The sequence below is a fragment of the Lynx rufus genome, unplaced genomic scaffold (assembly GCF_022079265.1).
Source record: "Lynx rufus isolate CCGP_SWC_20201006 ecotype Redwood Valley unplaced genomic scaffold, mLynRuf1.p SCAF_15, whole genome shotgun sequence".
Classification (NCBI taxonomy): Eukaryota; Metazoa; Chordata; class Mammalia; order Carnivora; family Felidae; genus Lynx; species Lynx rufus.
This window is the reverse complement of record NW_025814829.1, coordinates 28394961-28422868: the sequence shown is the minus strand read 5'-3', so window position 1 is coordinate 28422868 and position 27908 is coordinate 28394961. Positions and strand designations below refer to the sequence as shown.

Here is a 27908-nt window from a genome sequence, read left to right as displayed (position 1 = left end):
TGTATATATATACATATGTAATGTATATGTATATATGTATATGTACATATGTATATATATATACATATACCACATATACGTATATATATGGTTGTTTTGAATTAATAAAAAACATATGGTTGTTTTGAATTGATAAAAAAATAGATAGGCATTAGGGCAGTTTAGAAATAATTCAAGTTTATATGAACTCTACAGTAAGGTTTCTGAACAGAGGAGGGTCAAGTTAAATAATCCTCTGTTGACAGGAAATGTCAGAGCCAACGAAGGCATCATACTTAAAATACGTTTAGTGCAGGTCAGATGTTCCAAATCATACCGACTTTTTTTTTTTTTTTAATGTGTTGCTGTTTTACCATCTGAGGGCTTTCCACGTGCCAAGCAACATTCTACCTTCTTCTTTATGGCGGGCAACTCATTCGATCCTTACTACCATCCCCTGAGGCAGGTACTATGCCTCTCCCACTTCACAAATAAGAAAACGGAGGCATTAGAGAGATGAAGTTGCCCGTCGTCACATGGCACATCAAGTGCAGAGCCAGGTGGATTCAAAGCCAGTGGTCAGGCTCCTGAGCCCGCCCTCCTAACCAACGGGCTGTTTTTAGCTGTTTTGGTGTGTTTTAATAAATACGACTCAGAAAAAGGCTACCCACAGACAACGTTAACAATATGTTAGAGTCTGACTTTTCTTGGGGTTTTGCTCTGTGTAACACACAGATCCTATCATAAGTTGTACTGAGTAGGGACACAAGGTGATTTGATTAATGGATGGCAAAGTGAGAATTTGGCTTTCAAATCATTTGCCTTTGAAATGTTAATGTCCTTGAATTTACTGAAAAATTAAAAAAAAAAAAAAAAGACACAAAGTCTGTTGACCCAGGGTTGTAATTACAGAGAAAAGGAATAAAGAGATAGATTTCAAAGCATACAATGAAGCTAAGAAAGTTACCTTCTGATACAGTGTCAGGTTTTACTGGAAAGAAGCTAAGAACAATTTTTTTTAAATCATCAGAATTTCTGCTCACCCTGATTTTCCATAGTGCCAGACAATTTTGCCTAGAATTAGGGTACCAATTACAGTACCAGCAACAAGTCCTTGAGGAGGAAAAAATTTAGTAACACAGTTAATAGAAACATGAACAATTACATATACAATGCAGTTTCACAATGACAAATACATTGGATATGAGACAAGTTAAAGAAAAATAGGAGACCATGAATGACAGTTTGTCTATAGCTTTTTTATGTCACGTTTGACAGTAAAAATTGCATGGTACTTATCCTGCTTTCTTTCAAAGCAAAATGAAATAAAATATTTAAAGTATCACCGTGCTCAAATAAAATTTGTTTAACGGGTTGGAGAGGATAATGAAGTGTTTCAACCTGACCATGCTCAATTTTATGATGACTGCCTTATGTAATTTTAGCACTAGGAGGTATCTTGAAGTTCACTCTCATTATGCAGATGAGTAATTTGAGTTTCAGAAAGGTGAGAGTTACATCTGTGGTTGTTAATGGGAAGGCCACTTAGTTCATAGTGAAGATAAGAGATGTAGGCCTTTCTCCATCACAGGAAAGGTAAGATCACCTGTGCATGGGGGGGTACAACATATTTACTTTGCTTACAGAATATGCCCTCCAGTGTTTAGTCTTTTGTAGATAAAATTTCAGTCAGGAAAGCTAATATTTACTTTTAGGATTAAATGCACTATTTTGAGTTGAACGATAGAACAACAATTGGTCAAATAAATTGGTCAACGATACTTTTTAGTTTGATTTTTACACATAATCTTTCTTCTCAAAACCCACCCATTTGCCCTTTGTCTATGCCATTCTTGGTCTCCCTTTTCCTCCCTACTTCACCCTCTAGGGTCCTTGAAATCTATTATTTAGATCTGTATTGCATAGGAAACTACAGATAACAAAAGGAAAGCAACTGAGTGAGGTTAAATGTGGCCAAATCACAAATCGGTTCCAAATCAGCAAACTACAGATGTCACACAATCGCACTGTCGTATCGATACATGATTTAACAAAACAGCTATTTCTACCACAGGTAAGTTTTTATAGTATTTTACCCAATCAATTTCTTTAACTGATTCTCTACCACATCATTAGCGTGGAAAGACTGTATTCATAAACTATATCATGGCTCCTCAAAAATTTGGGGTTTCTTTTCCCTCCATCACTCCCCATTAACCTCTGCCATTTTCAGTTGTTGAAAAACCATCCCATTTTCAATTTGAATGATAAATGAAGATAGAAAATTTCAAAGTCATCCAGAGTATCTGGACGACAGAACTAAAATCTTACTCTTAGAACACTGATCAACGCATGTAACTCTAGAACAATGTGTGTGGAGACTCGTGTTTTCACTGGGGACTAGAATAAAATACAGAAATAGGAGAAACAGGATTCTACATAAACGATTCTTTAGTAAATAATAAGAGTATTACCCTCCAAATTATAAGCAAAGAAAACTTTAAGGTATAAAGGCAATAGTTACATTCTCAAAATTCACTTGGTATCTACAGAAAACCAACCCAAGGGTGTTAAGACTTACCACTTGGAATAAATGAGGCAATGAGATTATGATTATGACAGCCACATTCTTAGTCATTAACTGAAAAGTTTTTAGGTAGGAAAATTATATAATTTTACAAAATGGGTTTCTGCCAAGTAAAAGGAGTGTTTTAGCAATGGTCCTCATTGTATAGAATGATACTTAGTGTTTAAAACATCACAAAGCTGTTTGCCACCTTGTATCCCGTTACTCCAATAACTAGTGCAGTACTTGGCAAATAGTAGGAAGTGTTTAGTAAATATTTATTAAATTACGCTGAATGATGGATCTTCTTTTTACATAAGAGAAAACCGAGACCAAAAAACGGTGAGGTGATTGGTTTATTACTGTAGAAAAACGTATTTCTAACCCCAGGCTCTGGTCATGATTTTAACTGTTTCTAGTATTCTCAGTAAAAATACCTGAAGTTATTCAAGCCCAATTTATATCAGATGGAGTGCCTTCTCCATTCCTGAAGAACCCAAGTCAGATTCCACATACAAGCTCTGATGTTAATTTAGTGATGCTTTTTCGGAAGAAATGTGAATTTGTCTCCTCACTTCAAAAGGTCTCACTTATATTGTTAAAGTGGAAATGTAGTCCAGATGCTATAAAAAAAAAAAAAAACTTAAAAAGTTGTGAATGGGTTGTTCTGCCTTCTAATCCTATTTAACAAAACAGAATAAAGGAACTGACGTCTGAGGACAAGTGAAGTCACAACAGAAAGAGATTTTTTTTTTCCTTTTGGTGGAAAAAGAATGTGCTTGATTAAACCTTAAATTTTCATTTCCAGATTGAGAAACCAGAATTCAACACTGCTTCCTCAGCAACATCCATGGGACCCTGTCAGGGTTTTGCTACCATCAATGGCTTTTCTGTGCTTCTGTACTTTTTAAGTGGGAGACGTTCACACTTCTCTTGCCAGCCTAACAAGATCAATGAAAAATGCCACCTGACTTCTTAACTTTGAGTAACTTATAGACAATTGAAGTCATTTTTTATAACGGGATTTAAGTTTGTCATACACAGAGATGGGTAATAGCACACACCAAAGACCTCGTATCACAGCATCCGATGCCTTTCAAATTACTACTGATGATTCACGAGTCTTGGAAATACACTTCCACTTGGGCTAGTCTGTAACATATGCCGTATGCAGGTGGATATGTATAAAGCATAAATGAATAAGTATGTGATATTAAAGGATACAGAAAAAGCATTTTAGATATTTCACTGAGTAGTCTCTAATTTTTTCTTAAATATTCCTTCAGCGGACCTGTTCACCACCATGAGAAATTTATGAATGTCACAATATGGGATTTCAGCAATGACGGGGGAAAAAAGTAAAGAACCAAGACCACATTAATTTTCAAATTTGAGTTGTGCAGGTTTTTGTATAGGACAAGAATCTTTCTATCCTTTTGAGTACCTAGTGCTGGAGAAACAAGTCAAGCCTCCATTGAAGCACCTAAGAGCTGTGTGACCTCGGGTAAGTTACAAGTCTTGCAAAAACAGTTCTTTCCGCTAAAAAAAAATGGGACATAGAGACACTGTAAGATGTTTTGAGAAGTAAATAAAATGATACATATAAGAATCTCACGACAGGACTTGCCACACAGCCAACACGCAAATATTACTTTAATAAAGGACTGTTCTTATTCTTTGGTGTGGCCAGAGGGAGTTGCTAAAACTGTCAGAACACCATCTTAGGAAAACAACAGTGACTGCATTCTAGGACTTCTTTAAGCTACTATTTATTCAATGTTGAACACCATGCTGAGGGTTTTCATATCCTACTATCTCATTCGGCTTCAAAGACTTTAAATAGGGATCATAAAAAGAGAAAACCGGGACTCAGATTAAGCTCAATCATTGGGGCTGAATAATTACTAAATTAAACAAACCAAAACAAACCAGGATTCAAACCAAGGTCTGCCTGACTCCAAAGCCCAAGCCTGTCTTCTTCTATACAATGTTGGCAGAAAAAACAAAACCAGAAACAAGAGCGAAAACAAAATACAACTATGAAGAGAATGTATTCTCAGTGGGGTGTAGTATCATCCCAAGAGGCTGAAAAAAATCTTACTTTCTTATGTATAAAGATATAAATGCAGTATATAAATAGATTTGCATTATATTTGTGATAGTAAAATGTCACAGGGAGACCATTAGTGGGGGGAAACGTCTAAACTGTTCTTTGAGGGAGAGAAGGCAATAATGAAAAAAAAAAAAAAAAGATTGGCTACACAAGTGCTGAGCAAGCGTAACGTATACACTTGCGGGATCGCTGTATTGTACACCTGAGACTAAGGGAAAATGAGTGTCTGTTACACTCAAATAAAAACAACGCACAAATATAAATAACAAACAGAATGAGAAAAGCGGCCCGATTCACAGAACACTTTGAGGAAATAAGGATAACGTTTAGGTTTATATTTTACAAAGCTAGGATCCCAAAGAGAACGAGCGCTGCAGATCTTCTTTAAGAAGGGAAGAGCTCTTTGTTTTTGAGCACAAGTTGGAATTACAACTACCCCCGAGAGAAAGTTTCTGGAAGATCGCACAGTCCACAGTTCAAGAATGTCAGAGAAAATAAGCACTTCAGACCTACATCCGATGCTACTGGGCAGCTGAGAAAAAGCCCACCCGTTAGACTCACCATTCTTAACATTAAATCATGAAATCGTGAGATTTTCATTTAGAATACATTTATTTCTATTTAAAATATCAAACAGACAAAGTGAATTCCAACTGTTCAAATCTCTCAAGATAAATACTTTAGCTGAGGAGAGGTTCATTCAAAATATAAAAGAACTATAAATAATAATAATAAATACCTGCATTCAGCTTTAGCCCCTTGTCTCACTAATGCATATATAGATAGGAGACTTTGGCTTATAAGGACATAATTTTGAAATACTTTCTTTATAAGAGTATATCTTCTAGTGGGTATGATTAATATGCCAACTTAGCTGTATTGCTTTTGAACAAACCTTTCTTTTACCATCTTCGTTAGGAGTTATTAATCTTCTTGTTAAAAGGTATAACATCAGATAATATATTTAAGAACAACAAAAAAGAACTGGGACAAAAACTAGAATAAATGGCGACACAGTAGGTCCTTAGGTCTACACCAACGGGATATTTTTTAAAGCTAACTTTGCTTTACATCACTGACAGGGCAGGGAAATGGAAGAGGATATAACCAAAGGTACTCTGCTGTCTCTGGAATGGGACAGAAGTCTGGAAACAGTCAAGGAGTAGTTTATGATTACTTGTAGAATACTAGAGGCTTAAAAACTGTATTGGTACCTGCCTCTTCTTTGTTGTTCTTTGGCCCCTAGCCTGACGATGCATTGAGACAATAAGCATTCAATAATACCTGATTGACTGGCCACATGATTTGAAGTTGCCCTAAAACTACCTTGGAACAAGAACACGGTTGGGAATACTTAGGAACATACCGAGTACCTAATGGTGTCCACCAAATACGTCGATAAAATGGATTTACCTGTTTTCTCTTCGATACCCTTAAACACTGCATTTTAATAGTATTCCTAAGACACTTAAAAGACAAGATTCTCTTCCAGGAATATGGATTGTACATCCCACAGTGACGACAATTTCTTTTAACTGCCGAAGAACCAAACTTACCAATTGCAGCGATGTTAGCATCTGAAGAAGGAAAAAAAACAAAAACAAAAGAATTACAAAAAAAATAAATAAAGTCAATGATTTCCTAGCAATTTTATTTATCAACAAAATGCACTTCAAAGTTCAAAAGTAACTCAGATTTTCATAACTAAAAGAAATAATTGAAAGTAAATTTATGAAACAGTTATGTATTAACTTAATCAAACGACATATACCACAGTGCGTATCTATTCAGCAGAGTCAACACTGTAAATATGAAACATGACTAAGAATACTGCAACAAACACCATATAATTTGGGACTTGATGGCAAGAAACGAGTTTGAAAGCTTAAATAGTAAACTTCAATCCAATTCTCTGACCGAGAAACTATCAGAAACCGAAGTATCTTTCAGCAGACTCTATCAAAACTCAAATTACCATAGCACCTTAGTTTTTATACCTTTCAATGACTGTGAATGAGGCAAGTGAAGGCAATGAAGCAACCTTTACCTTCAAGTAAATATATTTATAGTAATATTCTGCTCTCTTAAGTAGTGAACAAATATACTCACGGGACCACTGAGAACAGGCAATATTACACAGCAGAAAAAGCACAGGACTGAGAGCTGGCAAACAGGTGTATACCCCCCCCCCAATTTTCTCCCTAGTACTAGGCACGGTCTGAATCCTACAAATTAATCTCTGTGCCTTGAATGCACCATCTATAAAACGAAGCTAAAAAGACTTATTTTGCAAGCTTGTTATAAGGACTTGTGTCCAGAAATGGAAAGTGCATGGTACATGCTGTAATCGTAAGGACCCAGTTAAGTGACGGCAACTACTTTCTTTTTCCATATGAGCAAAAAGTGGTAGATGGTATTTAAAGAGTAAGTTAATTACTTAAAAGAGAGAAAATTGACCCCAAATATTGGTTGTATTTTTATCACAATGTTTGACTTAGGTTTAATTTATTTTTTTTTCAGGTTTAGTTTAAGTTTGTTAAATTATCTTGTTTTTTTTTTTTTTTGGCAGAAAGAAATATTTCAACAAAGTTAGCTCTATAACAAATTTATATAAAGTGAAACTTATGGGGCGCCTGGGTGGCTCAGTCGGTTAAGCGTCTGACTTCAGCTCAGGTCGTGATCTTGTGGTTCGTGAGCTCTTGCCCCACGTCGGGCTCTGTGCTGACAGCTCAGAGCCTGGAGCCTGCTTCGGATTCTGTGTCTCCTGTCTCCCTCCCTCCCCTGCTCATGCTCTGTCTCTCTCTGTCTCAAAAATAAATATAAAATTTAAAAAAAATTTTTTAAGTGAAACTTATGGGGCACCTGGATGGCTCAGTTGGTTAAGTGTCTGACTCTTGATTTTGGCTCAGGTCGTGGGATAGAGTCCTGCTTTGGGCTGCGTGCCGTGCGGAGCCTGCTGGGGATTCTCTCTCTCCCTCTGTCTATCTCTGCCCTGCTCATGCTCTCTCTTTCTCTCAAAATAAATAAAAAACTTAAAAAAAAAATTTAAGGGACTTAAATTTTTTAAGTGGCTTAGTCGGTTAAGTGTCCAACTTCAGCTCAGGTGATGATCTCTCAGTTAGAGGGTTTGAGCCCCGCATTGGTCTCTGTGCTGACAGCTCAGAGCCTGGAGCTTGCTTCGGATTCTGTGTCTCCCTCTCTCTCTGCCCCTCCCCTGCTCATGCTCTGTTTCTCTCTCAAAAATAAACAAATGTTCAATTTTTTTTTAATTAAAAATAAAGTGAAACATTTCTCTTTTCCATGCTCTATGAAAAATTGGATGTATTCAACCTAAACCATTTAGGTTGAAGACGTCAAATAACCTCCTACAAGTGTTGAAAGTAACAAACTAAATATAAAGGTGTCAACGTAAGCTATAAAACCAATATTGAGTACCAAAAGTCAAGTTAGATGATGAAATATATGCCATACTGCTTACATAAATTATAAAAACATACAAAACAATACCATGTACCACTAATGGAAATACACATACAGCACGAGAATTAAAACGTAGATAGGATGCTTACACACAGACCTCAAGGCAGTAATTGCCTTGAGGGAGACAGAAATGGTGACATAGAACAGTGTCTGCAATGTTCAAATTCTTAAAAATACCCAGGTAATGGCAAGAAAGACTTCAAGATAACAACAGTGAAATGTATGAAATTGTTACAAAAATATGGTCACAATGTGTATAACTGTCTTTGAAAAAACACAGTTATTTGATGCCGTTGAGGAATGACTCAAAGCAGGTAGGAATGGGTTAAGATTCTGTGTATTTGCCTGTATTTGGCTTTTTACCTAATGGAATCAAGAAATATACAAAGGAAATTTCAACAATGATATCTGTAATGTTTTCAGCTCTTAAAAATCGTCTGGGGTGATGGCAAAATAGACCTCATCATAGCAGTTATAAAACCTGAACAAAATACGCAAAAACATAATGACGGTGATTTGATGGCACCAGAGGGCACAGGAAGACAGGCAGAAATTGGTCAAGACCAAAAGAGGGAGAAGAACTGCCTGGAACGCGGTTTGTGTGTTTGCCGGGAAGGAAATCCCTGGCCATGTGGTGTAAGGGGCGGAATGCCAGGGGCCTACTGGCTGGATAAGTCAGTGGATGGAGTTCAGGATCGACAGAGCATCTGGAAAGGGAGGGGGCAAATCTGAGGGACTTCTACGATTTTATTTCTTGACGTTTGTGGTAGTTACACAAATATTTGCTTTAGAAAAGTTATTGAGCCACACATGGGTATTTTATGCAGTGTGTGTGTGTGTGTGTGTGTGTGTGTGTGTGTATTTGTTCAAACAAAAATTTACAACAATTTTTTAAAAATTATCTCTTGGCTCACAGTCCTATTGAGATTTTCGAAGGAACTGAAAAAAATAGATATCTCTCATATGGAACAAGAACGTCCATAAAAATTTTGGCTACACATTAGACAAGTTATGAGACAAAAGGACATCCCGGTAGCCTGAAGCAGCAGTAACTAGTAAGAAAGGTTTCATTGGTTCACTCAACAGGTAATTCTGAAGTCTACAGCCTATTTTACTCCACTTTTATAAAAACTGTCATTTAAAGAGCCTTGTGTTAACATAGACTATTTCAAAGAATTCTGTGTTTTCACTTACTTAGAAGACACTGTTGAGATGCTTTACCAACTCTAGGGAATCTGGAACACCCTTTAGCATGCTTAAGGGAGGGACCTCTATCAATCAACCAGACCCAGAAATCAACCTTAAGGATGGTACATGTTTGCTTCTCAGAAGGGTCTTGAAGAAGTCAACGACTCCCTAAAGCTAACATGGAAAACAGAATTTCTTCACCAATCTTAATTTAGCATTGTTTTTATGGAGCCACAATCTTTTTCTATGTTATTGCAAAATGTGTCTTTTTAAACAACTTGCCCTAGCATACTCCAAATCTGCCTCTGAAGAAAGTCAAGAGCGTTAGCATGAAAAACTCTTTCTACCATAGCACATGAGATCCATACTCAGGAAAACCTGAACAGTCTTAACTAACCTGAAGAAGGAGTTCCTCTTCCTTTATGCGAGCTTGTTGAGCGAAAGTGCGTGGTTGCCCTGGGAACAACAGCTGAAGTCTGTTTTGCTGTAACATGAGCAGAGGTCAATCTTTTTGTTGTATGGAAACCCTTAGTCGCTGGGGCATGGACAGCGGTGGACTTTTGTGTTGCTGGAACACTCTGTGTAAATGAAATTTTTGCTGTGGTGGATCTATGGGTTGCTGGTATGGTCTGTGTAGCAGACGCATTTGCCACGATGGGCTTCTGGGCTGCCGGTGGGGTCTCTGTAGATACAGCATTTGATACAGGGAATTTTTTGGCTGTGGCTGAATCATTTGCTGTGGTAGGTTTCTGAGGAGTTGGTTGGGACTTTGTAGTTGAAGAATTTATTTTGGTGGATTTCTGATGAGTTGGTAGGGCTTTTGTACCTGGAACATTTACAGTGGTAGGTTTCTCAGGAGTTGGTAGGGCTCTAGTAGCTGAAGAACTTACTGTGTTGTGTTTCTGAGAAGTTGATGGGACATTTACTGCGCTGGGGTTTTGAGAAGTTGGTAGGGTTTCTGTAGCTGAAGAATTTAATGTGTCAGGTTTCTGAGGAGTTGATGGGAGCTTTGTAGCTGAAATATTTATTGTGTTGGGTTTCTGAGGAGTTGGTAGGGCTTCCATAGCTGAAGAACTTATTGTGTTGGGTTTCTGAGAAGTTGATGGGGCCTTTGTAGCTGAAACATTTACTGTGCTGGGATTTTGAGAAGTTGGTAGGGTTTCTGTAGCTGAAGAATTTAATGTGTCAGGTTTCTGAGGAGTTGATGGGAGCTTTGTAGCTGAAATATTTATTGTGTTGGGTTTCTGAGGAGTTGGTAGGGCTTCCATAGCTGAAGAACTTATTGTGTTGGGTTTCTGAGAAGTTGATGGGGCCTTTGTAGCTGAAACATTTACTATGCTGGGTTTCTGAGGAGTTGGTAGGGCTTCTGTAGCTGAAGAATTTATTGTGTCAGGTTTCTGAGGAGTTGAGGGGGACTTTGTAGCTGAGGCATTTGTTGTGTTGGATTTCTGAGGAGGTAAAAGGACTTCTGTAGCTGAAACATTTACTGTGTTGAATTTCTGAGGAATTGATGGGGCCTTTGTAGCTGGAGCATTTATGGTGGTGGGTTTCTGAGGAGCTGATGGGACTCTGGTACCTGGAACATTTGTGGTGGTGGGTGTCTGAGAAGTTGATGGGGCTCCAGTACCTGGAACATTCACTGTGGTGGGTTTATGAGGAGTTGATGGGGCTTCAGTGCCTGGAACATTTTCTATGATGGGTTTCTGAGGAGTTGATGGGGCTTCAGTACCTGGAACATTCACTGTGGTGGCTTTATGAGGAGGTGATGGGGCTTTAGTACCTGGAACATTCACTGTGGTGGTTTTCTGAGGAGCTGATGGGACTTTCGTACTTGGAACACTTGCCATTGAAGGCTTCTGAACTGTTGGCATGCCCTTAGAAATCTGGGAATTTTCTGCGGAAGAGAATTGTACAAAAATTAGCTAAATAATGCTGTCAAGTTAAGATTTAGGAACCAACTGCTTGCTCTGTGACTTCTCCCTTTCTTCCTAAAAACACCTAAATTTGACATTTAGGAAAGCAAGTCTTATTGTGAATTTCCCAAGGACCTGAAATGCCACATTGTTTTTGCTCTGATATAAATGATACCCACAGCCAGTTAAAGTGGGTTTGCACCAAAGTAGTACTGAGGTTCGTAAACTGTTTTCTGTGTAAAGAAAGGAAACCAAAGTCAGAGTTGGTAGTAATCTCAGCCTGTGACACACCCCAAATTGAGATGTTTTCTCTCACAAAATGTCTTCCTTTGCTTATGCCAAGACCAAAGAACAACACTGGACAGACAGAGATAATCACAACATAGTTCCTTTTTCCAATGCTTTCTGGCATGTTAGCGACCTCGGAAACGTCTTTGCTTTACTTCTTTTTTCACATAATAAAGTCAACCTGAATAAAATAACTTTTTCCTCTTGTGCTGGCTACCAACTTTACATATCCTAATTTAGTTCCTCCTTGGATTTTAGGTCAGGTAACAAATATCTGAATTTGCAGCTTCCGTTAAGATCCTATTACGAGAATCACAAATCTAAAAACTTGGCACAATTTTAGGTCTTCGGTGCCTTTTTGACTTCGCGTGGCTTGCAAATTCCTTCCTAAGGCAGCGCCGAGTAGGGCGACCCATTTCACCACACACTAGAAACTGTGGTCAAGTTCTCTAATTCTGTTAAGCTTCGGTGTTCTCATGTGTGCAATGAAGATAAAAACAAAGCAGATTTTATGACATTATTGTAAGGAAGGAGAGGTATAATTGAGGTAAGTTATTCCCCACAGTTCTTGTCCCTGAAGCAACACATTTTAGCATAGTGCCAGTTCCACCAACAGACGTTTTGCAACATGCACTCACAAGTTGTGTGTCCTTTACTTCTGCTTCCTGTATCTACCTCAAATGACACTGGAAAAAGGATAAGGCACATCAAATACCTAGCCAGTGGCACAGTACTTAGGCACTCAAAAAATGATAGACGGTGCTCTTAGTGTAAGTAAAGCTTTTACATGGGTTTTTCCTCTAAGATGCTCACATGTAAAATTTATCCTTTGTTCCACCATGTTAGTTCTCATTTTTGACCCAGGGGGCTTAGGTGCTAGTGGAGCTTAAGTTTCCTAGAAAGTGCTTCTCCGGTTACCTCTTTGTTATTTGGTGTCTAGTTTAATTCCCTCGCCATCAGAAAGCGCGCTCCGAATTATTTCAGTCTGCTGAGATATACTGTGATTTAGAGCCCAGAATACGGTCAATGTTCCATGCACCCTTGAAAAAAAAAGTTTTTCAGGGTTCCGTGCTCTTAAGAGCACTGAATGAAATACGCTTATATGAAAATATATCAGTTTTTTAAAGTTTACCTGTTGCTTCTATATTCCTTTTGGTTGCTTGTTCTATCAGCTATTGAAACAGATATGTAGAATTCTCAAACTATAATCATGGATTTGTCTATTTTTCTTTCTGTCCATTTTTAACAATGTGTGGATTGAAGCTTTTTTTCAAGTGTTCATAGATCGTAGATTGTGATAGATTCCTGTTGAACTGACCCCTTTGTCATTATGTACTCTCTTACCTTACGTATGCCTTAATACTAATAGAATTGCATGAGCTGTTTTTATTTATTTATTTATTTTTGGTAATTTTTTGCAAAGTATATTTTTCCATCTTTTACGTCTGACCATTCAGTGTTCTTATCATTAAATTGGGTCTCTTGTAAAGCAGATAGTTTTTTGTTTTTTGTTTTTTAAATCCAGTCTGGCAATCTTACTCAAATTACACTTAGTATAATTACTGATACAGTTGGGTTTATATCAAACACCTGACTCTTAGTTTGCCATTCCACCCATCATTTTATGTTTCTCTTCCTCTCTTGTTTCTTTTTGGACGAACTATTCATTAACATTCCCTTATTAGCTTATGATTTCTACATTCTGTCACTATTATTTTCATGACGGCCCCAGAGAGCATGGCATGCATTAGACTAGAGGTCAATTATGCAAATTAACATCTTTACCACTTTTTAGTATTGCCAGAACCTTGTAACATTTGAATTCAATTTACCTCCTTCTGTCTTTTGCTCACTTGCTATTACACATTTGTATTTGACATAGAAGTCACATCCCAGGAGGCACTACGTTCACTGTTTTGTAGAGTCCATGGTCGTGTATATAATCTTGGTAGCGTTCTTCATTTCCTTTTGCATTTTCCTGTTTTACTTGGGATTATTTTCATTCTGCTTGAAGGACTAGTTTTACTGTGTCATTCGGTGCAGGTCTGGTCTGCTGGAGACAAGTTCCCTTGGTTTTCATAGGAGAACATATCCGTTTTGCTTTCAGTCTTAAAGGATGTATTCACCAGGGAAAGAGCCCACGGTGAGCAGTTCTCCTTTACTTGAAGGATTTCTTCTTGTTGTCTTTGGTTTCCATAATTTTTGTCGAGAAGTCCGTGATCAGTTGTCGCTCCTTTGAAGATAATGTGTCTCTTTGTCTCTTGGTACTTTTATCATTATTTTAAGTTTCCAAAATTTTTGCTATGAGATGCCTGGAAATGGTTTTATTTATATTCTGTTTAGAGTCCGGAGAACTTTTGCAATATGTTGGTGTATTTCATCAGTTTTGGAACAGCGTGTCATTTCTCTGAATATTTCTATTCCTATTTATCTCCTTCTCTGTCTCTCCTCCTTAGCTAACATAGGTTAGAACAGTTTCACATGTCAAATATCTCCTAAAGTTGTATCTTTATTTTACATTTTCCCCCCTCTTTGTGCTTCTGGGCATTATTAATGAATCTTCCTTCCTGTTCCTAACACTGTTTCCTGCTGTGTCCAAATCACTGTGAAACCTATCTATCATGCTCTTCATTTCGGATTTTGTATTTTTCAGCTGTAGAAAGTCTACTCCATTTTTACAGATTCCAGTTCTTTGTTGAAATTCTCTATTTATCTTTTCCTTTAATACCTTAAACATATTAGTCACTTATTTTAAAGTCCTTGCCTGCTAACTCAATTATCTAGATCTCCTTTATCTGGATTTACTTCTCCCCGGTTTGGTTATAATTTCTTGCTTCTCACCATGCCTAATAACTTGTTTATTGTATTATAGATATTTGTATCTAAAACATTCAGAAGCTATGATCTTCCAAAGACAGGTCCCCTTTTCTGATAGGCAGACTGGTAATGGAGGTGATCACCTCCTCAGCCCATGAGGAACTGAGATGGGTCTCAGCCTCAGTAAGGCTCAGTCTATTCTACCAATGCCTCCGATCCTTGGGGATGGCCCCTGTGGGCTTTTCCTGGACAACCTGGAAGATCTTTGTTTCCTCATCGTTGGGAAACTGTGGGGGATCCCAGGTCTGTCCTTCAGAGTCCCCAGCCCAACAATCCAGCCTCCTTCCCCACACAGCTTCAAAATGGTCACAAATATCTTAAGGGGGAGACTGGCTGTGTGCTTGATCCAAGCTTCTTCCTCAGACAGGTATTCATTGCTCAAATACCATGAAGATCTGAGGAATTTCATTTTGTACTTTGGAAGCTCTGGGTCTAACACCCCAGTCTCCCCTGCAGCCCAGAAATCAGCAAATGACCTTTTGGAGAAACCAGCACTGCATGTGAGGACCTCAATTTTCCATGTATTTTCCTAATCCACCAGAACCATTAAAAGCTTTGCCCATTTCTTGGGGCACCTGCGTAGCTCAGTCGGTTAAGCGTTCAACTTGGGCTCAGGTCATGATCTCGTGGTTTGTAGGTTCAAGCCACGCTGGGCTGACAACTCAGAGCCCGGAGCCTGCTTCGGATTCTGTGCCTCCCTCTCTCTTTGCCCTTTCCCTGCTCATGCTTGGTCTCTCTCTCTCTCTCTCAAAAATAAGTAGACATTAAAAAATAATTTAAAAATACATAAATAAAAGCTTTGCCCACTTCTCTCTTTCCTGGCAGTGGTTTTTTTTATGTGAGTTGCGACGAATCCCCAGCCCAGGTGTACCTCAGAACATCTTGCCTTCACTCGCCACCCCCAGGAATTCGAGTTCATGCAGTCCTCCTTGTTCCCAGGACTTGTATCTTATGCCTTTAAAAATATGACTTAAAAGGGGGCCTCTAGGTGGCTCAATCGGTTAAGTGGCCATCTCTCGAATTTCAGCTCAGGTCATGATCTCACAGTTCATGAGTTCGAGCCCCGCATCAGGCTCTGTGCTCTTGGTGTGGAGCCTGCTTGGGATTCTCTCTCCTCCTCTCTCTCTTTCTGCCCCTCCCCTGCTCTCTTTCTCTCTCCCTCTCTCAAAAAATAAAAATGGGGGTGCCTGGGTGGCTCAGTCGGTTGAGCGTCCGACTTCAGCTCAGGTCACGATCTCACGGTCCGTGAGTTCGAGCCCCGCGTCGGGCTCTGGGCTGATGGCTCGGAGCCTGGAGCCTGCTTCCGATTCTGTGTCTCCCTCTCTCTCGGCCCCTCCCCCGTTCATGCTCTGTCTCTCTCTGTCTCAAAAATAAATAAACATTAAAAAAAAAAATTAAAAATAAATAAATAAATAAATAAAATGAATTTAAAAAATATGACTTAAAAAAATGGATCCAGATTTGGCAGTTATGGTAATAGAAACATTAGCCTACCATGGCCTACTTGGGCACTATCCTAGAGTTGTAAGCTCTAACTAACTGATGATTTAATAAAGCAGGGTAAAGTAACCATGACATGTGTCAAATAGATTAAGGGGGAAAAAAACCACATATCAAACCTCACCCATAATTAAATTAACTCAAACAATAAAATGAAATGTTCACTGCTTATATTGTCTCATCTCCACATCATAATAACCATGCTCATTAACTGTGCAGAGAACCAGCACAATGATGCAATATGGGTAGGAGAGTAAATTGCTACATTTTCTTTGGAAACAGTGTTGATAACATCTATCAAAAGTTCAAATGCGTATACCTTTGCTTCAGTAATTACACTGCAAGGAATTTATTGTACAAAATGTACTTGCCCACACGTGCAATTCCAGATGTGTAATATTCCTTGCAGCATCTTTTGTCATAATAATTTACAAAGCAAACTAGAATCAAAAACTAAATTCCCCTCAACAGGTTAAATAAATGATACATCCATACAACAGCTATGATTAAAAAAATAAATGTTGTAAAAAAATATGCGTATGTATGTTTATTTTCTAGAATCGAACATGAAAATTTGTGAACAGCGGTCACTTCTGAGGGTTTACTTCTCATTTTATACTAGTCTGCATGGTTTCACTGCTCTGTTAATGTACACCATTTATAACACAAACCTACTTTTCACAAACACTGATATTTAAAAATCCATGCCAATGCAATTCCAAGTATAATTATAAAAGCATTTGCTTGAGTTATATCAGCATTCAAACATGACACTGCTAAAACAAATACCGCCTACTGGAACTACTATCTAGATCCTAGATAGTCTAACTATCTAACTTTCCCTCCTAACTGAATAAAATAAGCCACCCTACGGACCTTTGTATTAATATTAACTCATTGAAAGTAATATGGTAAGAAGTAGCAAACTTAAGCTAATTCACTATAGCATGAGACATTACGGTGTGTGTGTGTGTGTGTGTGTGTGTGTGTGCACGCGTGTGTATTTGTATATGCTGTGTGTGTATATGTATGTATTTATTTATACATTATCATATGTTCTCCATATCAGTGGTTCTTTCTTTCTTGGAACCCATAGACTCTTCTGAGGATCTGATAAAAAACTGTGTCCCCCAGAAAAATGCAGATATGCCCACGTACAACATCGTACATTCATTTCTCAGGGGGTTCATGGAATCTCTGTAGCCCACATATAGTCCTAAAGGTAAAAATAAAACAAAAACATAACTATGCAAACTGATTACCTTTGCATTCAGGGGGCAGGCCACTCCATGCTCCTTGGTCATCTTTGACAGTACAATAAATAGAGTTCTCTCCGATCAGGGTAAAGCCTTGATTACACTGATATTTTACAGACTGTTGATACACATAGGTTTTCCGTGGATTTTGAATGATTCCGTTGCTAATTTCTTGTGGTTCTGGACAAACAATTTCTTTAAAAAATTCCAACATATTTTAAATTAATAAAACTGCCAAGGTATTTTTACATAAGACTAAGATATGTTAAATTATTTTAAAGAATTAAAAATCTAACATTTCTCTAAATTCAGCATTATCAACAAGGGATGCTTATAAATACATATTAAGTAACGAGAATATATTTGGAGCTTTGGATGCAAATGTTGTAAAACATGAATGCTAACTTTGAGACCAATGTATAGAAATAAGATTTAGAACAGGGGTGCCTGGTTGGCTTAGGCATTTAAGCATCTGACTCCTGATCTTGGCTCAGGTCATGATCTCACAGTCTGTGGGATCTCGCTCTGCATCAGGCTCTGCTCTGACAGCATGGAGCCTGTTTGGGATTCTCTCTCTCTCTCTTCCCTTGTCTAAAACCCCTTCCCTGCTTGCTCTCTCTCTCAAAATATATTAAAAATAAAAAAAGAAAGAAGATTTAGAACATATATGTAAAGCAAAAATTACAATAAAGTCTGCACATATTCCAGATCAAATTGTGCTAGAAAAAAGTAAATACTGCCCGAGTTCAGAAGTAAAAGCAGGACAGAGATTTTAAGGAGGATATGGAACTTGAATTTAATACTGAGATGTACCCTTCTGCAAAGACAGCAGAGAAGAGGGCATTGCTCTTTATTCCAGGGGAAAATGATGCTAAATGAAAGGAGCTTAGAAGTCAAGTGGCGGGGTGCCTGGGTGGCTCAGTCGTTTGAGCTTTTGAGACTTCAGCTCAGGTCATGATCTCATGGTCTGTGAGTTTGAGCCCCGTGTCGGGCTCTGTGTTGACAGCTCAGAGCCTGGAACCTGTTTCAGATTCTGTGTCTCCCTCTCTCTTTGCCCCTCTCCCACTCACGCTCTGTCTGTCTCTGAAAAATGAATCAACCTTAAAAAAAATAAAGAAGTTAAGTGGCAGACTTGGGAAATACGAATAGATCATTTTGACAGAGCAAAATACCTTAAATGTCAGGATCACATTTTAACCTTTAGGATAAATTTTTTTAAGCATGTATTGACTCACAGCCTTTTACTTCACGTAAATTTATTGAGCAGCGGAATATGTCAAACAAATACAAGCAGAGTCTCTCTGGTTATACTATAAAAACAGACCTTTCTCTAGAAGTTACCCTGATTAAAAAAACAATGCAATGGTTCCACATTCTCTAGAGCCATGACATTGTTTGTTATTTTTTTCCCTTGAATCAGGAAAGCAATGTGATCACCTGTATACATCGAGCGGCCTTAAGTAACCAGAGAATACTAGAAAATTTATAAATTACTTTTAGGCCATCAATCAAAGCAAGGAGCAAAAACAAGTTAGTCTGCTTTGCTCTGGGCTTGGGTGTCTGATAACAACACATATCACCATCGGTACAGTTCAGATATTTTCCGAGTGCCTAATGCATACCAGGCATTGTTCTAGAAACAGAATTGCAAAACTAAAGAAGATATTAAGTCCTGGGTCTTCAAGCAGAGTGACAAAAAAGATTTTAATTTGACCTTTAATTAAATACAAAAGATTTTAATTTTAACACAGGATAGGGAGACTTTCGGCAGAAGTGTGTTCCGTGGTGTGGAAAGAGAGAAGAAGGACAGTTAACCAGCTGGAAGGTCAGGAGAAACTTCTAGAAGGACTATCAAAGCAAACCCTCAATAAGAAAAAAAAGAGAAGTCCTGCGATTGAAGGGGCCAAAGGACACTCCAGGCAGAGGCAGTCACAGAAGGAAAGCGGGAGGGCAGTGAGCGTGGGTACAGCGTGAAGTATGAGGGCAAGACATAAGCACGAAGTAGGAAGGCCACGGCTAGCCTTGTATGCTTCACCAAGGAGTCTGGACGTTGTAAGTGACGAGGAGACAAGGATCAGCTTTAAGAAGGAAGAGATGAGACACATTTGTGTTTCAGATGCATCACTCTGGGTAGCGTGTGGACGAAATATTACAAGAATAGAGGATGGGGCCATTGCGAACAGTGTCACTTTTGAGCTCAGGCAAGTGGGGACTCTTGCCCTAGCTCCCACACTTTATTTTCTTTTTAAGTTTTATTTATTTTGAGATAGATGGGGTGGGGAGGGGCAGAGAGAGAGACAGAGAGACTCCCAAGCAGGCCCTGCACCATCAGCACAGATGTGGGGCTCAAACTCACGAACCACGAGATCATGACCTGAGCTGAAGTTGGATGCTGAACCAAGTGAGCCACCCAGACGCCCCTGGCTCCCACACTTTAAAATGCCACAATTTAAAATGCCACGCTGTGGCCCTCCTCTGACTGTGCCTCTCCTTACCGGGTGGGATATCTGCAGGGCACGAAGGCGTGCTCACTGCGAGCTCCCCCTCCACTCCCGCTGTAAATCATGCTCTAGGAACTGGCCCAGAATTCCCTGTGCCAGCACCCTTTGCAGGGCCTGAAAGGTCCCTTCTCCTGGTCTGTATTCTACTTTTTTTTTTTTTTAATATGGAACACTTCACAAATTTGTGTGCCATCCTTGAGCAAGGGCCACGTTAATCTCTGTATCGTCCCAATTTTAGTATATATGCTGTGGAAGCAATCACATGGTCCCGATTGTTGAGAATGGTCTATACTGTCGATATGTACATCTGCAGCCCAAAGTTCAGTGGAGTGGGAAAAAAAGGTCACAGGGCGCATGGCTTGGGTGTGTGGGCCGAGTGGTCCATTGACAGGCATCAGAGACTTCTCACAGCGACAGAAGGGGATACCTATTTGAGACAGATTGGGTCTTAGGTCACGAACCTCCATTTAGATTTGCTCTGGGCCCTTGAAAATGTTAGGAGTGGCCCTTACTGCAAGAGTCCAGATGAAGGATAATCAACCACACAGAAGTCATACAGATGGAGGATAAGACACAGGTTTGGAAGTATATTAAGGAGATAAAGCAAAACGATTTAGTGATTAGAAGTGGGAGGTGAAGATAATGGGATGGGTCTTGGATGGCAGATATTATACAGATATATTCCAGGATTGCAGGGGATAGCAGTTCACTAAAGGTACTTCTGAAAAAAGGAAACATTGGGAAGGGCACCCGGGTGGCTCAATCGGTTGAGCGTCCAACTTCTGCTCAGGTCATGGTCTTGCGGTCCTTGGGTTTGAGTCCCACGTCGGGCTCTGAGCTGTTAGCTCAGAGCCTGGAGCCTGCTTTGGATTCTGTGTCTCCCTCTCTCTCTCTGCACCTCCCCTGCTCACACTCTGTCTCTCTCTCTCTCTCGCTCTCAGAAATAAACAATAAAAAAAAATTTTTTTTTAAAAAGAAAAGAAAACATTGGGAGAAAGATAAGAAAACAGATCCTTCTGACATTGAAGCTTCATTCAGAAAGGACCAAGCACTACCGAAGTTTGATGTATAACAAGGACACATCTTGACCTTAACCTTTTCTTTCCTTCCTCAATCTACACGCTGACATTAAAGCACTCTGGTGTGTCCAGAGGCCACGGTTGTGTACTTAAGGTGAGGCAGCTCACTGTTTAAGAATGTGTATTTTCCACTTCATCCTTTGGCATTGTCCAAACAGAAAAATTAAGTCACATGGAAAATCAGAATCAGAGCCTAAAAGAACTGGGCTTTATAGGGATAGCTGAAGGCACAGGTTTTTTTTTTTTAGGAAAAAGGGCTCCTTTTTTGCAAGACACAGGTGTCTGTGGTCGCTGAACTGCGAAATGGATAGAACAATCAAAGAGGAAAACAGGAACCCCAGTCAAAGAGGAAAATGGAGTTCAAGTTACCAGACAGGGAGTAGGACTGTGGCCCAGCCCCGGCCAAACGTGAAGAGAAAGTGTGTTTGCAGTGCAGAAGCTCTACTGTGCTGGGTTATGTGCTTGGTGTCCACATGTCTGTGAAGTTCCTGACAGCAGTTGCTTGTGAAGATCGCAGCCTCAGACCGGGAGACTGCTTGTCCAGACTCCTGGACAAGTTGTCTGTGTCAGGAAAAAAATACAGTCTGGTTCCTCTTTGCCGTCCAAACTTACTCTAGTATCATGTACAACATCCCCTGCTGGATGGTAGAAATGGGAAAGATGGTGGGGGCAGTAATGCTAAAATTTTCGAAGTAATAACAACGAGACAAAGACGTAGCAGAGAGAGGAGGGTGGAGTGAGCGCAAGGAGGGTGTGGGTGTGATCAGCTTACTCCTGTAAGCTCTTGGCTGGCAATTTATTTGTCTTCATATCAACTGACCCCACACATTGCCTCCTACAGTGTGCCCATCAATACGCGCTGGACAAATTACGCTAAGTCTATTCTAGTTTCCTGCTCCTAATAACACCAAAAACTTGAACTTAGCAATGATTTTAGCAAAGATGGGAGAAATAAAGCCTACATTTTAAAAGTTTTTAAGAAATGTTTATTTATTTTTGAAAGAGAGAGAGAGAATGAGACAGAGACAGAGACAGAGACAGAGAGAAAGGCAGAGAGAGAGGCAGAGAGAGAATCCCAAGCAGGCTGTGCACTGTTAGCATGCAGCCCGATGTGGGGCTCAGTCTCACGAACCGTGAGATCATGACCTGAGCCAAAGTCAAGAGCCAGAACTCAGCCAACTGCACCCACTCGGGTACCCCTCAAGTCTACATTTTTAAATGCTACATTTTTTCTTAAGAAGAAAAAAGAAATATGTTCCATGGATTTTACCCCTCTCAATTTTCAGGAGACCTATGTCTAGAGTGGATATAAATTTGGCTTGATACATGTATTTATGATATTATTTCTATGCCCTACCTCCCTTTTAGCAGATAAGATCTGCTCAAGTGCAGAAATCATATTTCTTCTATATTGTATAACCTTATTTCTCTAATGATGAAAAATAAATCACACTTGAAAACATTTATTGATAATTAGCTCAGCTCATAATCCCACAAGAGGCAGATAGGCAACACTGGGTTTTAGAAAAATAATGGATTTGAATCCAGAAGTCTGGGTTAAATGCCTTCTCTTGCCACTTATGTTGGGATGTAGGGTCAGATCATATAGATTCTCTGATAAAAAGTATTTTAATCCATAAAATTAAAAATTGTGGGGGAAGAAAAACTCTGTATCTATTTTGCTTGATTGTTAGAAGGAAAGGTAGGATAATGTACGACTGAGCACAATACATATCTCAGTTTGTTGGCTTGTGTGTTTGTGTGTGTGTGTGTGTGTGTGTGTGTGTGTGTTTGTTTTGGAGTTTGTTGGGTTTTAATCCTTTATCTCCATAACTAATAAAGTAAGAAACATTACTGATAAAGTTGCTAAGACATTCCTACATTGGAAAGTAAGGGTACTACAAATATACACTGTGGATAATTCTTAATGAGAGAAAGTAACGCAGGTGCGCCTGGGTGGCTTAGTCAGTTAAGCACCGACTCTTGGTTTCGGCTCAGGTCATGATCTTCCAGTTTCATGAGTTCAAGCCCTGCATCCAACTCTGCGCTGACAACACAGAGCTGCTTGGGATTCTCCCTCTCCCTCTGCCCACCCCACCCCCACCACTTGCGCTGTCTTCGTCTCTCTCAAAAATAAATAAACAAACTTAAAAAAGAAATAAGAGCGTAATTTACCACTGATTATTCAGCCTTACCACCAGAGCACTTAGGTTTTTTTCAGTCTTACCTTCGCATTTTGGCAATGGGTCACTCCACTCCACAGCCTGGTCTGCAAGGGAACAGTAACTAGAAGCTGAACCTACTAGCCTATACCTAAAACAATGAATGGAGAGAAAAGTTAGGTCTCATCCACACGTGTTTGACTTCGTTTAAATTCTCCAGAATTATCACCTTAAAATATTTACTATCCCCGTAGATGGAGACGAGACAATAGCTGATCAAGGTTTACATGGGAGTGTAAAGGAAAAGAAAAATTTACTTTTAAAAAGGTGATATCCAAACGAAAAAAAGGTAGGAGACAGGCAAAACATTTTTGATTTGGGTGGAGTCCGTGTGAGAAAACATGAAAGTGTTTTGAAACATTTTACAGTGATACAGATGTTTGGATATTTTATATTTCTGAATGCTAAACGATCAATAAGGCGTTCACAGAATAACAGAACATATTTTAAGGGTTCAAAGTACTCCCCAGATTTGATATTAATCATATTAATGATCCAAACGTCTCTGTTTCGTACAGGAGACAAGTGATGCTGGTATTTTTATTTTCTAAAGAGCAGGGGGACACACACACACACACACACACACACGGAGTAAAATATCATAATTCAATGTGCAGATATTCAATGAGAAAATGAACATAAAGTTTCCAGAAGTGTCTGAGACACTGATGATACTCAATGAATGAGTTCCTCTTCCGTACATATGGGACTTAGAAAAGACCTCAGGGCAGAATGGTATTTCCACACTAGGAATAAATGTCTTTAACACACCATACTTTCTAACAGGCCATTTGCATATAGAAGAAAATATGGTAAATTTAGGCAAATTAAGGACTGGTTTCATTTGAACCATTGAAGGACTTAATTTCTGCAAGTGCAAACATGTTTTTCTTCCTTCGCCAATCACATTTAAAACGTTCTAGTGAATCATAGACGTACTGAAATCTAGCAATTGAGGGAATTTGATGTTACAAGAAATTGTCTTTTCTTGCCCCATTTTATTACACGTAACTGTGATGAGCTCATGATAAAAGATCTTTGAGCAGAGGACTCGTTTTATGGAGACTAGCTTGAAAACACTGACCACAAATGTAAACACTTACACCTTCCATCCTGTTTTCACACTAATTAAATATAAATACAAACTATGCCCAGACGTACCCTGTGTCACACGAGAAGAAAATAGATGCACCATATGATATGTCAGTTGTTATACTGACATGACCATGTGTTATATCTCCAGGAGTAGGACAGGATTTTTCTAGAAGAGAGCACAAATTTATTTTTTCATTAGATTATCAGGCACATCTATGCAAATGCATTGTCACTTCTTATCCATAGACGTTTCATACCCTGCTTTCATATGGTAAGTTTCAAATAACATATTTAGAATATACACTCATTACATCTGAGGTGGCCTTAAACTAATTAAATGTGAAATGTGTGAGTTAATTAATATTCCTATCTCACGAGTATTTAGTTTGCCTAATTTAAAATAAAATTAATGGTTCTTTTCAGAAATTCTAAATAATGACAGGCACACGTAGACTTCTGGCATGAATGAAGGAAGAAATACTATTTCCTCAAATACCGTGTGATTGAGAATACTCTGTAAAATTATACTCACTTTTACAAAATTCATCTGGTGTGGACCACGTAAAATTCTGAAGGCAAGTTAGTTTGTCTGAGAGAGTTTGGTTCCTTCTGTAGCCCGGACGGCAATCGTATTCCACAACGAAACCCTCGGGGAAATAATTCTGTTTGCTAAAAGACCTCTTGAGGGATGCAAAACGTAGCCTGGGTGGAACATCGCAGCTACCTGAAAGTATGAACAAAAGCAACAACATAGGTAACATCAGTTTGTTTTATAATCTATATTTAATTATCCAGAATTATTTGATCCTTTACATCACGCCTTTTTCTGTACTTCTTTGTACATATTTGGTATTTGACCATATTAATATGACTATGACATTTACAGCACATCGAGCATATTCACACGTATGCTTATGAAGTAAATTGGGTATGTAGATGTCACTATGCCCACAATGCAAGAAGTAGAACCCATTTAAACTGCTGGCACAGTTCTGGCACTGACGCTTATTTGCCCTATGGAGGATGGGGAGGAGATCAGATGAAAACCAGTATTTCCAGACTCCTGGGCTAATGTCCTGGACAATGACAATACCAGGGACAGTAATAGCTAATATTTGTTGAATACTTCTAAATGTCTTATACATGTAAAAACTCATTTAATCCTAACAACCCAGGAGGCCAAGGATCAGATGGGCCAATAATGTACATAAAAGTATTAACTGTAAATGTCTGGGCAATTGTGAATTTGGAGAAGCATGGGATCGTGGAAGGGACATTAGATGTCTAGTCCAAAGGCTCAAGTTCGGACACTGGCTCTCGTGCATAAGAACTGCTGATCTCAAGAAGTTATCTCACTTCTGGGGGACTGTTTTCCAGCTGTAAAATGGGGGGAAGAGTCCCCACCCAACTCAATATATGTAGAAGGGTTATAAACTCTAAAACTTGATACATGCTCAAAGGCCTACTTACTTCAACACACTGCCTTCTGAAATCATGGATACGTAAAAACAAAAAGTTAAAGCTGATTTCACACCTGGTTGCAAAAAACACTTGTGGCAAGTCCTGTATTTATGTACCTTCTATTACTGCAGGTTGTCCAAAGCTAGGAACCAAGTCTTACCTTTATGTTTACTTGTATATGTCAAAGCTAATGCAGGACTATTCCTCTAATGATAGATTTGGAGGTAAAAACAGAGAACTTTTTAAAACACCACCACAGAGTGGTATTCGCTAAGTCCTACCTTCCAAAACGAAATTTAAGAAAACAGACCTCTGTTACGTGTCTCAAGGTGATTGCCAAACATATATAATTTACTTCCTACGTTGTAACTATTGTTTATTTTCTCTATTATTTCAGGAGGTACAGCATTAGGGGGAAACAACAACAAAAACAAAAAAAAAAGCCCACAAAAAAACAAAACAAACAAACAAAAAACAACAGAAACCCCAAACCTGTTAACGAAGAAGCAGGACCTATTCTGGGAAGTAATGACAGTCAATTAGCTGCAGGGTAAAGTGCCAGCTATACCCTGGGGTTTAATAATGCTTGAAAACTATCAATTACCAGTCACTGCGAAGAGGGATAAAATTAAGCTAACAAGATACATTCCATTCCCATAACTTACATACAAAAAAATTAAGAGCTTACGGTTACAAAATGCTGCCACCTCCGACCATTGATTGTTACTGAGACAGATCACGGAGTCTGGCTTGCCAGGGACTTTTACAAAGCCTTCATTACATTTGTATGTTACTGTGGTTCCTTCAGGAAAACTCTTAAGATCACGATCACTCAGAGTTGGGTGGGCATTAGGTACCTCTGGGGGCAAGCTGCAGTCACCTAGGGAGAAAAAAAGAAAGAAAAAAAGCACTGAAGGAATTAATACTTTTCAATTCACAGCAACATACCTTTTCCCAGAGGAGTAAGGGAAGCGGCAAGGGCTTTTGATACACATGTAACAGTTCCATCCAGCGCTGAACTTCCAAGTTCCATCCAGGAACTTGCTAGGCTGCCATTCTTGTCAATTAATTCAGTGCTAAAATAAGGAAGGAACCCCTTCCCTTCAGTATTTTGTTTGTAAAGTGGTTTAGAACACGCATACAGTCGCTAAGCGCACAATGAAGACAGACGCCCCCTCCGGACGTTACTACCCAAAGAAGACGCGCAAACTTGTAGCGTCCCGTGTAGCACCCAACTGTGTAAGAGGTGAGAGTGGTCAACTCTTTGGCCACCCACCCTTAAAGAGATGTTTTGGGGGGGAGGGGAGGCTGAGCATTCACTCTTTGAGCCCTGCCCTTTGGGTTCCCCGTGTTCGTCTGCTCCGCAGACTCAGCCCGCGCTTCCTCAACCGTCCACGCCTCACTCCTAAAGCCACGCGAGCTGGGGGCCGGCACCGCAAGACCCCAAAACTTGCAGTTTAGCAGCGGCGATCCTCACCCTGTCCCCAAGGGGTCGTGCTAGTGGGAGCTCTGAGCCTCAAGGGTAGAGGATTACGGGAACAATTACCCGTGCCCGCATTCCTCACCTCCCCTGGGTCCCCAGACTTCCCGGTCTCCGCGGAGACGGATCCAGCCCCTCCCACGCGGACTAAGGGTTCACCCAGGGGGGCTGCCCCCCCCCCACCCGGGTCCCCCGCTCACCCTGCGCGGCGGGTGGACACAGCAGCAGCAGCAGCAGCAGCAGCAGCGGCACGCTTAGCCCGCCAAGGAAACGCAGCGCTGCGGGGACGCTCCGCCGCGCGGGACCCATGGCGCGCGGGGACGGGGACCCGGAGCGAGTCCAAGCGGCTCCAGCAAGGAGCAGTAAGTAGCAGCAGCGCCCGAAGGTTCCGCCGGGCGAGTTAAATTAGCGCCTGGGCGGGGCTGGCGCTCTGAATCACCAAGGGTGGGGCAAAGAGACGGGTGGGGGAGTTTGCTGCACCAGGTGCCTGGCAGGGCGAGGGCGAGGGCGGGGGCTCTCGCGTCACCCGCCCCCAGGGATCCCAGACTTGGAAAGGCGGATAAGGGGCCGGGAGAGGGGCTCGCTTTTTCTCTTTGCTGGGGTGGGGCCTGCGGTGAGCTCCCATCTGCAAATGTAAATATCTGCCTTTCAAGTAAAAAACTGGGGGGAACGGAGGAGAAGCGAGTGGCGTTGGCTTGGTTTCCCAGGAATCTCAGTTAGGTTACCAGGAAAGTAAGCGGTCTTGAGGCGGAAAGGAAGGTGCCTTGGATTCGGAGGTAGCTCTTGGAGGCTGAGAGAGTGCCCGCCCAGGGACCTGGTGCCTTCAACTAGAGGTCTGTCAAATGCCAACCAGAATAGGAAAAAAAAAAAAAAAAATGTTGTGTGGTCTCCCAGGACGGTCCCTAATCTG

The 27908-nt window shown here is 40.0% G+C and overlaps 1 protein-coding gene and 1 pseudogene across 9 annotated transcripts in view; both read right to left on the bottom strand.

Moving 5' to 3' along the window:
• Positions 1–27356, bottom strand: part of CD55 (CD55 molecule (Cromer blood group)) — a 58728-nt gene extending 31372 nt beyond the window's left edge. For 3 of the 9 annotated variants that reach the window (XR_006961594.1, XR_006961593.1, XM_047076764.1), the window contains exons 1-8: positions 27199–27340; positions 26207–26398; positions 24590–24781; positions 24124–24223; positions 22968–23053; positions 17167–17355; positions 9724–11220; positions 6215–6235 (exon numbers count right to left, since the gene is read on the bottom strand). Coding sequence is in view for 7 of the 9 variants with exons in the window: in XM_047076764.1 (XP_046932720.1) it covers positions 6215–6235; positions 9724–11220; positions 17167–17355; positions 22968–23053; positions 24124–24223; positions 24590–24781; positions 26207–26398; positions 27199–27307 (2386 nt within the window). In the remaining 2 variants the exon portion in view is untranslated. Of the gene's footprint in view, positions 1–508; positions 3169–6214; positions 6236–9723; positions 11221–17166; positions 17356–22967; positions 23054–24123; positions 24224–24589; positions 24782–26206; positions 26399–26509; positions 26595–27198 lie in introns of those variants that run through there. The other 6 variants (XM_047076769.1, XM_047076768.1, XM_047076770.1 and 3 more) reach the window with 6 other exon arrangements.
• LOC124510551 (uncharacterized) lies at positions 19820–19919 on the bottom strand (annotated as a pseudogene).
• Positions 27357–27908: the final 552 nt, after the last annotated feature.